We start from the raw sequence: 12,367 nt of genomic DNA on the forward strand, positions 1-12,367 counted from the left end.
GGAAATGCCAAAAGACCTTTGACTATAACAAACTTCTTTATTTTTCTATACTTCTCCAACTGAGTATTACATTTCCATTATTATAAACTCACTTTTTGATTTTTCATTTGGAAAATTTACATCAAGATCAGTGGTGTCACATGATAGAATTGTGTAGAAATGCCAAGCACACACACTGCAGGTAGACCAGCAATCCAGACAGATGTTAGTCTGGTCAGCCTCTGGCAGCCTTCTGGATGTTTGTCTTCTTGGTAATCAAGAGAGAAAGTGACACTTAGATCAGTGAATCATTATTCCCCTATTACAAAAAAGAAGTGCAAAAGACCATCTCCAGGCTGTATCTGGAGAGATTTTGCTTTCAACTGTAAAAACATGACTGCAATCCTTTGAAAAAAATAAATATTATATGAAAAAGGAAAATGTAAAACCTAAGAATTTCTTAATGACATTGAGATATCTATGCAAAAAGAAAAAAAATGCAAATGTTTTTTTCTCTGTACTTAACGACAATTTCATTTTCAATACAAACCACATAAAATCATATTCACGGCAAAGGCAGTATGAGCTTGGCTTACCCACAGGAGACATTTCGGGAACTCCTGCTGTATAAGGACCATCCAAAAACTTGGGTTCGTTGTCATTGATGTCTTGGATTTTGATGACGAACTCTGATTCGGGCTCCACGGGCTTGTTGGTGAGTCTGTCCAGCGCCTGCGCCCGCAATGTGTAGTAGGCCTGCTCCTCGCGATCCAATCTCTTGGTAGCATGAATATCACCCGTGTTCTCATCAATAATGAAAATGGAACTTGCTCCTTCGCCTGACAAGATGTATTTGATGGAACCGTCTCCTTTATCAACATCGGAGTGGAGCTGGTGAAAAATTCATGGGAGATGAGATTAACTTACAAGAGAGTCAGCGATTTGGAGATATGTAAAAAACCATTTTTATGTCGGGCAGCGGTACATGAGATTTTATTGTTCTTTCGAAGATAAGCTGAGCGCTCATTCCGCACAGCAGCGAGGTTATTAGAATGTGTCATCTTGCACTTGAGATTACGACAATTTCATTTCTTCCTGTAAACAGACTCATTTCCAAAGGTATTTTATAACATTCCCAAAGTTAGGAACTTGTGCAGTGTTCTTGTGTGTTTGTTTCTGGTTTCGTTTGTTTGTTTGTTTGAATTTGATCTGTCCTTGCCAGTCTTGACCAAATTCTTTGAATAGAGCAGACATCCAGTAAACTAATATAATTGGTTGATTTTATTTCAAACAAAAGGATTATCTATAAAACACTTATAATTTAGTTCTAATATGTTACTTAATATGCTTTTTAGGAATCGCCGTGTTCTTTTGGGTGACCTTTCTCTCTTCTCATAAATTAACCCCCCGAAAAGCATTCATTTCCATAATTTACCAATGTGGATGCATGTCCATTCACTAAATCTGCCTCCAAACCCTCTTCTGTATTTTAAAATCTGAAGCAGAAAAAATTACAGTGCTCTCTAAAGTAGGAATTTTAAATCAATACGTGCATGGGCCTTCAACTAAAACCTTTCTTGAAATACCAAGAACTGCATTAGATTTGCATGATTAACCTCAGCATTGGCAGTAGGGCAGCACCTACTGATTTGCATTTCATATCTGGGACTGTCCCTGCTGTATGTCAGAACATTATGTTGAACAGAGGAACCTTAGGAAACTCAGAAATAATTACACATTTTTCTGAACTCCGTAACCCAAGAAACACACTAGTCAATCTGTCATTTCAACAATCTTTCATCCTCTCTAACTGCCATCATTCTGGTCTTTGGTTAATACGGATGTAAAAACCCGATTTACCAAATAACATGGCTTTTCCCTGCCCTACAGACCACATTTGCATTTTGCAAAAGATAAGGTGCTAAAAATATAAAATATGGAAAACCATTTAGAAAAGTGTAGGCATGGTACATTTTCCTCTTTCCACAATAGTTGTGGAGGATATAGCTTTATTCACGATGGATTTCTGTAAGTGATTTTCCCATTGCAATATACCATTTGTGTTTATACTTTGCTTTAGGATACTTAAATACCTGGTTTATCTTGGTTTTTGTAGTGGGTTTTTTTGTCATTTATTTATTTATTTATTTATTTATTTATTTATTTATTTATGGTACTGGGGATGAAACCCAGGGGCATTCTACCTTTGAGATACACCCTCAGCTCTATTGTTTTTAGTGTTTTTATTTTTTTAAACAGGGCCTCACTAGTAGCTGAGGCTGTTTATTAACCATGTCTGGGTGTTTTTTTGTAGTTTTTAGTCAGGCCTACATGATACAAAAATAAATAAATTTATTTCTAGAAAGAGCTATAATTTAAATTTTTCAGCGTGGAATTGTTATGTGGCTTACCATGCCACATGTGTCCTTACTCCACTTAAAGGGGACGATTGTTTTGAGACTATTATGAATTGACTGAATTTTCACAAGTCCATCTCAGGTTTTCTATTATACACACCGGTTTCTCTAATTTTACAAGGAAGAAATGAGACAATTACTAGAGTCTGAATTATTGAGGACTTCCTAGATATCAGTCACTATTTATTTATTTATCATTATACTGGGGATTGAAGCCATGAACATTCTACCATTGATCTAAAAAACAAGTCCTAGTTTACTTGTAATAGATAGATAGATAGATAGATAGATAGATAGATAGATAGATACTGAGAATTGAATTTAGAGGCATTCTATCTCTCAGCTATAACCCAAGCTCTTTTTAATTTTTTTTTTTTGAATCAGGATTTTGTTAGGTTGGTGAGAGTTGTAAGTACTGGATTACAGATATGAACCATTACACCCAGATATTAGTTACTATTTTTTTTTTCAGGTCTGGGGATGGAACCCAGGGGCATTCGACTTCTGAGCTACACTCCTTGCCCTATTTTTTATTCTTTATTTTGAAACTGGCTCTCACTGAGTTGCAGAGGGCCTCACTAAGTAGCTGAGGCTGTCCACAAACCATGATCCTTCGGGCTCAACCTCCCACATGCTGGAATTACAAGTGTGCGCCACCATGCCCAGCTAGTTACTATTCTTAATGGTCTCCACAAAGTACATGTATGATCCTTGGAAAAGGAGAAAGGATGTCAAATAACATGTCTATGGCATTCCTTTTTTCCATTCTCAAGACTCTAGCCAAGCTGAGAATGAAAGCAAACCTCAACTTTGACCAGGATGCCCCAGTAAGTATTATCTGATGCAGCAGTGACCCTCTCACATGTACACTGGGAAACAGGTGAGTGTTATCTGTAAAATGTGATCTTTCCTGAAATTATGCCAAGGGCAAATGTTCCTTGGAATGCTGGTCATACAAAGAGACAAAAGAATCAAATTATATTATTTATGCTTACATAGCTTAAGCTATAAAAAGCCTCCCTTCACAGTGACAGAGTACTTGGCGTTGCCCACCTAGCCAACCTCCACAGGATCGTGCCTCTTATGAAGTTTAAAAACACCCTATGCATCCCGTGGTATTTTCCTTGGTGTCTCAGCAACCCACCACACTGCCCTGGTACAGCTAGGCTATGGACAGAATAGTACCTCCTTTAACAAATAAACAAAAAACAAACAAATAAAAAACTAAGGTTGAGAAAGGCTAAGTAATTTGCTTGAGGTCACCAGTCAGCTCTCTGCCAGCACCAAGATTCTGCAAACTTGCTGGCTAGGGTAAAGCCCAGGTATCCACTCTCCACAGTAAGATCCTGCCTCTAGTAGGAGCTGATGCCTTGTTTAGTAGGGACATCAATCATTGCTGCAAAGTAGAACCTGAGGAAATAGGGATCCTACAACTGACTCTCACCTGATCACCCCCCACATGCTTGGTAGTGGAAAGTGAACCCAGGGAGAGATGTTCTACTTTTGAGGTAGACTCCCAAGTCTTTTATTTTTATGTGGAACCAAAGATTCCCTAAGTTTCTGAGGCTGGCCCCAAACCTGAGATCCTCTTGTCTCAGCCTCCCAAGTACTAGAATTGCAAGTGTGTGCCACCATGCTGGGCTTACAGTATCTTGAAGAAGCTCAGCACTTTGGAGGTGGTTCTCATAGATGAATTTTATGACTTACCAGGAGAGTTCTTTCTTGTCATTATATAATAGTAAGCTCAACCACATTCAACAACACACAGTCCTGGGACAAATGCAGAAGACAGATGAAAACAATTTGATTTTAGTAGCTGTGACTGTGTCCCTTGCCCCCCTCCTCAATGCCAGTCTCCTGACTCTGCCCTTAGCTGTACTCGTGCGGTGCAGCGTCTCTGCCAACTCCAGTGATGAGGAGGAACATCCAGATGGCCATAAGAAATATTAGTAATACATGGATCAAGTATTTAATCAAAGATTTTCTATATGTCTAAATCACATTTGGGATTTCCACTTAATAGAGACAGCCCTTAAAATTCATTTAACTAATTTCTGTCAAGAAATTGATATTTTCATGGCATGGTGAAACAATGACCTACTGGTATCCCAGGAATGAGAAAGAGAATACATTTCTTCTCTAAAGAAGCACTCGTTAAGCCCTGTCTATGAACTTTTACCTGAGCTCTACTGTTAGGAATTTTACATTGCTCTGCTGTTAGCTGTTCTCTGTTACTGATAACACAGAGTTAAAAGGTAAGATAGTGGTACATTCCAGTAATCCCAGTACTTGGGAGGCTGAGATAAGAGGACTTCTGGTGCAAGGATCTAGCAAGTTCCTTCAGCAACTTATCAAGACCCTGTTTAAAAATAAATAAATAAGTAAATAAATAAATAAATAAATAAAATGTAGGTCAGGAGGGGTATATTTGAAAGTTTCTCATTTCAACCCTCAGTTGAAATAAATGTGTAAATACATACATACATAAATGTTAAACATTCATACTGCTAGTTGTCCCATTCATTCAAAGATTATATTTCTTCTCTTGTACTACTTCCTGTTCCTCAGCAGGAACACACTCTTTTAAAGAACCCTTGGATTTCGCCATCCTCCCCATCACTGACAATTTTTGCCAAGCTGGTTCCATCACTAGGTCTGTAGTTGCTGCCAAAATCCACAAGCAGAAAATTGCTTGGAGTCTGAACTCTGTGTCCTTGCAAGGTTAGCGTAAGCATCTGTGGTTTGAAGTGATGACCAACTTTGCAATCTTAAGATACACACATAATTACTGGATGCATTCAGACATTTAATCTGTGATACTAGGAGCATTATCCTAAATCTTACTAGGAGTGAAATCCATGCTGTTAGTGAAAAAAATTTCTCTCTCTCTCTCTCTCTCTCTCTCTCTCTCTCTCTCTCTCTACCTCTACCTCTACCTCTACCTCTATCTCTATATCTCTCTTGCTGTTGAAGAAAGAATGTTCTGCAAAGAAGCAAACTTGCAATTTAGAAATAGCAAGTGACATTTTTAAGTTAGCATGTGTGTCTGTGTGGGTGTTCACACACAAACACACATACAATTATTTGTGAACTATTTTCTTTTACAAAGAGAACTTAAAAGTGATACTCTCATAAGCACACATTTATGACCAAAAAAAAATCTATGGCCTCATAATATAACAAATGATTATATAAATAAGTGTAAACCACAACCCCAAATGAATATTTGCACTCTATTTGGGGCAGAGTAGCACTTGTAATGTTATGTCTACTATACTTGCAAATATCTTTTTAAATGTAATTCTGAGATTAATCTAAAGAATGACCCAAAAATAAAGAATAGCAAGTCATTAATCATTAGACAAAACTTGCCTTTCTTAAATCCTTTCCAAAGTATTTTTGTGACTCCAAAGTAAATATTTAGATTATGAAAATATATAGTTTTTTTTTTCAAATGAATGGAGTGTAGAGCACAGAATCCTCTGTTTAATCTGCCATCTATCTCATGATAAGGCAAAAGATGAGTAGAGGGGAAATTGTTGAAAAGGCCGCGCATGCTTGAGCTGCTCAGACAGAGGAGGCCAAGCCAACAGTTCACAGTTATTATATGGATCCAACACACCATTTACATTGTGTAAATGGGAATATATAATAAATATTCGACCAGTTCTGACTATCATAATATTCACAGTCCGGAAAGGCAGAGGACTCTATATGTGTTCTAAAAATATACTTAACAGTCTGAAATAATTCCATCATCCCTTGCAGAGCACCCCTCCCCCATTGTCTCTACTATATACAACTCTTTTTTTAAATACACTTTTACAGGTGTGTTGTAATTATGCATCACAGTGAGGCTCAATGTGATACAAAAACGCATGCACAAAGCACTCAGTGTGTTTCCCTTCAATCCATTTTTCATTCTTCTCTGCTAAAGTTCTAATTCAGTACCTTAAAGCATTTCAACATAATCTACGATAAAAGTTTTCAATCATCCTCTACTTTTAATAATCTCCTTGTCTAGTCTGTTATCATTCTTGTTAGAAAATGTATCCCCTAAATATATGTTATGTCATGCCCGTCATCAAATATCAATAGTTGTGTTTTTTTTTAATTGATCAGTACTACCATCTGATACTGATAAAAGGCAAAGTCGCACAGTTGCTCATTAAGGCTGGCCCTGGAGGACCTCTTAGGTTCAGGAGCTCATGAGCCTGGCCGGGGGCTGTCCAGTGGTCCTGCCAGGTGTGGCTGTCCAATTCAGAGAGCATCTGTTGGAGGACTTATGGTCATTTTAAAATGTGAGGGGAGAGAATCTATTCTGGGAAAACAACTCTTTAGGGGTCATTTCCAGTAAACACTTACCTCATAGATCCTCATTCTTTTAGCATTTTCAGAATTCTCACCAAATATGTTTACTAGCTTCCCTGGGTCTATCAGTTTGACCCAAAGTTCTAAGCACAGGACTCAATCCAGCTACATATCCTCTCCCTCTATCTCACTTTTGCACATCTTTCAGTGTCTTTTCCTCTTTTTCTTTCCCTTCCTCCTCCTGCTTCTCTTCCTTCTTCTTCGGTTGGTTATTGATGATTGAACCTAAGGGTATTCTATCTTGAAGCTGCACCTTGGAGCTCTTTTTATTTTGAAATACGGTCTCGTTAAGTTGCTGACGGTCTTCCTGAGCAACTAAGGCTGGCCTGGGAACTGGGATCCTCCTATCTTGGCCTTGTGAGTATTGAAATTGCAAGTGTTCACCACTACCAGGCTCACAGTGGATTCTTTGCTCCAGGAGTGTTGGCCCAGCTCTGTCTGAGCTCCGCACGCATGCACATCCTTTTCAACAAGTGCCCTTGCTTTTCCTGCCCACTCACTGATATTTAATTCAGCTAAATGCAAGCTCCTTTTTACTAAAGCTTTACAATCCCTTCTTTTTATAGCATCTTTTTTGAATTTCTATGACAGAAGTCATTTAATTATGCTTCATATTGAAATTCTACTTCAGTTGTTTTTATATCCAGTTCCTTTTACAATTACAAACGCCTTAAGAATTAGGTTCTTTTTATCACCACATTGCACATTCTAAATAGGCACTTGGTCCATATTAAATCTGAAAGACTTACAATCCACTTTATCGAAAAATATTTGGTTTATTTCAATTTCTGTCAGTCGAAGTTTTATTAACACTAGACAAAACTAAGTAAAGAAAACCAAATCAAAATAAGACCATCTTGTATCTCTGAATTAGCGTCCCTAAACCTCTGTGCAGTGTTGATGGAGCTCAGACACCTGAGTATATGATGTACTTTTACATTTACATGTTTATGTTTCCCAGGAAACAGTGCTCCCTGGAGAGAGGTTCTCTTTATTATTCCTCCCTATTTCCCTAGCTCTTAACTATATTAAATAGTAGTTCATTGTCATTCCTTCTCTCTCTCTCTCTCTCTCTCTCTCTCTCTCTCTCTCTCTCTTCCCCTTGTCCTCCCTTCCTTCCTTAACTAAACACACTAGGACAACTCACTGCAGCTCTGATTAGTTTCTTCCATCATTTTTATCACATACATAGGAGCCGACATGAACTAGCCAGCAGAGTGCTTTGAATCCATTTGCTTAAAGAAATAGATGGTATTCCCTCTGTTTACAGGACTGAGGTAAAAAAGTATTTCAATTAAATATATTATATTCAGTTCTGTATATCGACCAAACCAAATCAATATGTTGATCAACTTTTCTTTCCTTTATATTTTCCTCAATCTTAGCTGATTTGATGTTACTGATGATCTTGTCTTTATTCTCTGATTCTCAGCCCCCTTCTTTATAAAATTAAGATAAATATATGTACACTTGGACTTCACATACTTGTGAACACTAACACAATCTGGTGTGATTCATTAAAGTAAATTAATGCAATATAAATATTACAATTTTTAATATTTTTTGCCTTTGAAAAAACATACTAAGTTTTTATGCCACAAAAGAACAAATCTAGACAGAAGATGAAAATACTGAAAGAGGATATTTACTGTGAAATCTTTGAAACTCATAAAATAATATTAAAATATGGCTTGTGAAATACTAATTGATCTATGTATGATGAAGATGGTAATAATTATAGTTTGTATTCAATTTTTATAATAAACATTAGTATTTTGGTTTATTTATTTACTTATTATTTTTGTGTCATCAGGGATTGAACCTAAAAGCATTTTATATCTGAGCTATACTCCCAGCTCTTTACTGATCGATCTTTATTGATTGATTTCTTGAAACAGGGTTTCTTTTGGTTGCTGAGAATCTCACTAAATTGCTAAGACTGGCCTCAAACTGATATTATCTGTCTCAGCTACCCAAGTACTGGGATTACAAGGTGCCCACCAGCCAGGTTTCTAATGGACATTATAATAAAAAAAAATCCAGCTGGGCCTGGTGGTGCACTCATGTAATATCAGTACTTGGAAAGCTGAGACAGGAAATCACAGGTTTATCACAGTTTTGTGGCCAACCTCAACAACTGAGCGAGATCCTGTTTCAAAATTGAAAAAAAAAAATAATAGAGTTGAGAATATACTGCAGACCCAGGGGAAAAAAGTAAAACTATGCAAAAGCTAGGAATAAAACAGGTTAAAGGTGGAAAGCTAGACAAAGAAGGAGAAACCATAGTGGAGCAAATAGGCCACCTAACTGAGGGGGGTGGGGGGAAGGAACAGGGAAAATTCTTTAACTTACATGACATGATGCATATTCAAAAGCATATTAAAGTCAGTCACTAAGCCAAACATGAGAAGGAGGGAGGAGGTGGGAATGGGGTGGGAAATGGGGAAAGGCTAGAAGAGTGATGTATGCACGTATGTCTCCACCGTCTTGTAATCCATTAAGATGTATGACTTCAATGCACCAATAAAAGAAATAAAAAAGAAAAGTAAAACTTGTTACCACTAGGACACTTGTAGATAAAAATGGAGAAATGATGGAAGAATAAAAGGTGTATTCTACTGAGCAGGAAGTTGATTCATCTGTCAGTGACTTGTATTAAATATTAGTGAAGGTACCTAAAATAAATATTCAATCATTAATCTACTTAATAGAGATTACTGATTTTTAAAGTTTAAAAGTATATTCCAGGTTGTTAGAACCCATGAGCATTACTTACTAAACTATTACTAGATCATAATCATAAGTATAGAGGGTAGATTCAAATAATACTTGGCAGAAATGAAGCTGCTTAAATATAAATATCGTACATGCACATTTTCTTTTCTCCTTACGCCTTTTAATAAATATTTTTCACATGCCATCAGATACCTTGCAATTATCAAGCTGTTGAAGAAATATAGTGGACGAAAACAAGTGTTTGAGTCATTTCTTTCTGGTTGAAGTATCACTAATTTATAATTATTGTCGTGGTCCAAGATAATGGAATGCAATTTACTTGTGAAGCATATTTGATGAAGATGCATGGTTTAAGTTTAGATATTAATTAGTATATAGAGTAATAAAGTGAGCAGGCATGAGGTTATGTGAAAATTCCCCCCCCCAAATATTTTTTTCAATGAAGAATAAATAAAGCTGGGCATGGTGGCGTACGCTTGCATTTGCAGCATTCGGGAGGCTGAGCCAGGTGGATCGTAGTTCGTGGGCAGCCTCGGCTACTTAGTGAGGCCCTTTGCAACACAGTGAGACCTTGTTTCAAAATAAACAATTAAAAAATAAACCTGGGGGTGTAACTTGGAGGTAGAATGCCCCTGGATTCCATCTCCAGTACCGCAAAAAAAAAAATAAATAAATAAAAATAAAGGGCTACCGACACTGTTTTTAATCTCAGAAAATGTCTGCGGTAATTTGATTACATAAACAGCCCAACTGGTCTCTCCATTCACTTGCTTAATCGCAGCATGGAACAACTTTCTTGTCCATGCAAATGAGCAGCAGGGATGAATCTCTGCTGCGACCCAGATTGTGCTGTCTTCCTTATCCTCCGCTCTCAATTCACTCACCTTTTGTAGATCCGAACCTGTAAATGCACTTTGGGGCTCGACTGTTGAAGTGAGGATGAAATGAAATCATGTCTTTGGAAGGGCTTTTGTACAGTAAAACTTCCTATCCATATTTATAAGCTCCCATGCCGTGGTACAATAGAATCATCTGTATTCCTTACAGAAAACGATCTTGCCTTTTTGGGGAAGGGTGGTACTTCGGTGCCCCTGGCATGGCAGCTCACAGCTGCACATTCAGAGCCACTGCTTTTTCATGCAGCGATTCAGAAAAGCCTCCCCTCTTCCCCTCGGCTCCACCCACCTGAAGAAAGTTCCACAGCACTGATCTCACCTAACTTCTGAGTGCTGTCTCCGGGCCAGAGCCAAAATTTCCACACGACTGGAGAAATCAGCCTAGACTTAAATCCCTGAAGGTTACAGCGAGGCCCCATCCTCTCTTAATGCAATTGTGAACACTCCACATTCCCTCTTCAGGTTCTCTGGGAGGACTGGACTTTGCTTACTTAGTTGTCAGCTCCAAGAAATGAACCAGAAGCAGCTAAAAGCAAAGCTTTGGAAAAGCTATGCCTTTATTTTCCCCCCTCAGGAGAAAAGCCGTTAATTTTGCCTTTTAAAATGGAGCTGGTTGAGCAAAAAATGTTCACAATGAAGGCTCAGCAGCAGCACTAGAAGTGTTTTCTGAGCATACCTTCCATTTGTCTAAGGCCAGATAGGTCCAGATACTGAAAGAGCTTAGCAACCGGTACCGTAATTTTGCAGAACCTAAAGTTGGCCAAATCCAAAACTAATAATGACAATGATGGCAATGCTGTTTTGATCTTAGTCCTTAATTTCATTGCATCTTGCAAAATTATTAGCAGTCCACACTGAAGTATGTTCTGTGTTCTTCAGAAAACAAAACAAAGCAACAACAACAAAAAAGTAAGGCTTGATAGCACATGCCTGTAATCAAAGGACTTGGGAGGCTGAGACAGGATGATTGCAGGTTCAAGGCCAGCTTCAGAAACTGAGTGAGATCCTGTTTCAAAAATAAAATAGAGGCCGGGTGTGGTGGCGCACGCTTATAATCCCCGCGCTTGGGAGGCAGAGACAGGAGGATCGCGCAGGTTCGAAGCCAGCCGCGTGCGCTGGCTTAGGAGACCCTGTTTCCAAATAAAAATGTAAAAATAGGTCTGGGAGTGTAGCCCGAAGGTAGAAGGGCTTCCAGGAACCCCAGTACCACCCAAAAAAATAATAATAAATAAATAAATAAATTAATTAATTAATTAAATAAAATAGAGTTGGAGGTATAGCTTAGAGATTGAACACCCCTAGTTCAAAACCTAGTACTGCTAATACACACACACACACACACACACACACACACACACACACACACATGCAATCCTCATACAACAGAAAAGGTGGCCTTTCCTCACAGATCATTGCAAAGCATCAGTTGATAAAACGCTTGAACATTTTTTTTCATTCTAGACAATAATGCTCTGATACTCTGTTCCCATCCCAACATAGGAGAAGACTAGAAGGTGTTAGCCGCAGTAGAGGCAGAGGGCAGTCTGCAGAGATTACCTGTGAGGCTTGCACAGGTGTTTGGCACCTGGCACCTTGGAGAAGGAGCTCACATGCACCTTGCGGAGGGCAACAGCACAGTGAGGTCTCAGTGTATTTCCTTCAGTTTCCTGGATAGCATGTGCTATCTCTCGCTCATTAGGAAACAGAAGTGATCATGGCTGGCGGAAGAAAAATACATTTTCGGGACTTGTATTTGGGGAAGAAAACATCAACATTTTTCTAACCTAAAGAGAAAATTCTCTAAGGCCTTTTTTAAATTCTTACATAAAGATAAATGTGTCCAATTCGACTGGATGGAGTACCATGTGTGAACCAACATGTTAGAGGTAACCAAGAACTAGGAGGATGGAGAGGAAAAAGAGAGCCCAAGAGAAAGACAGACAGTGGGCGACTTGACCATTCAACACC

At 38.3% G+C, this 12,367-nt stretch overlaps 1 protein-coding gene across 1 annotated transcript in view; it reads right to left on the reverse strand.

Annotated features, from left to right (window-relative positions):
- CDH7 (cadherin 7) overlaps positions 1-12,367 on the reverse strand; it is a gene marked incomplete at both ends in the record, with an annotated part of 121,445 nt that overhangs the window by 72,399 nt on the left and 36,679 nt on the right. Inside the window, one exon of the mRNA XM_080714293.1 lies at positions 576-870. Coding sequence (XP_080570419.1) covers positions 576-870 — 295 coding nt within the window. The remainder of the gene's footprint in view (positions 1-575; positions 871-12,367) is intronic.

This window comes from Muscardinus avellanarius (genome assembly GCF_963383645.1).
Source record: "Muscardinus avellanarius genome assembly, chromosome: 17".
Taxonomy (NCBI): domain Eukaryota; kingdom Metazoa; phylum Chordata; class Mammalia; order Rodentia; family Gliridae; genus Muscardinus; species Muscardinus avellanarius.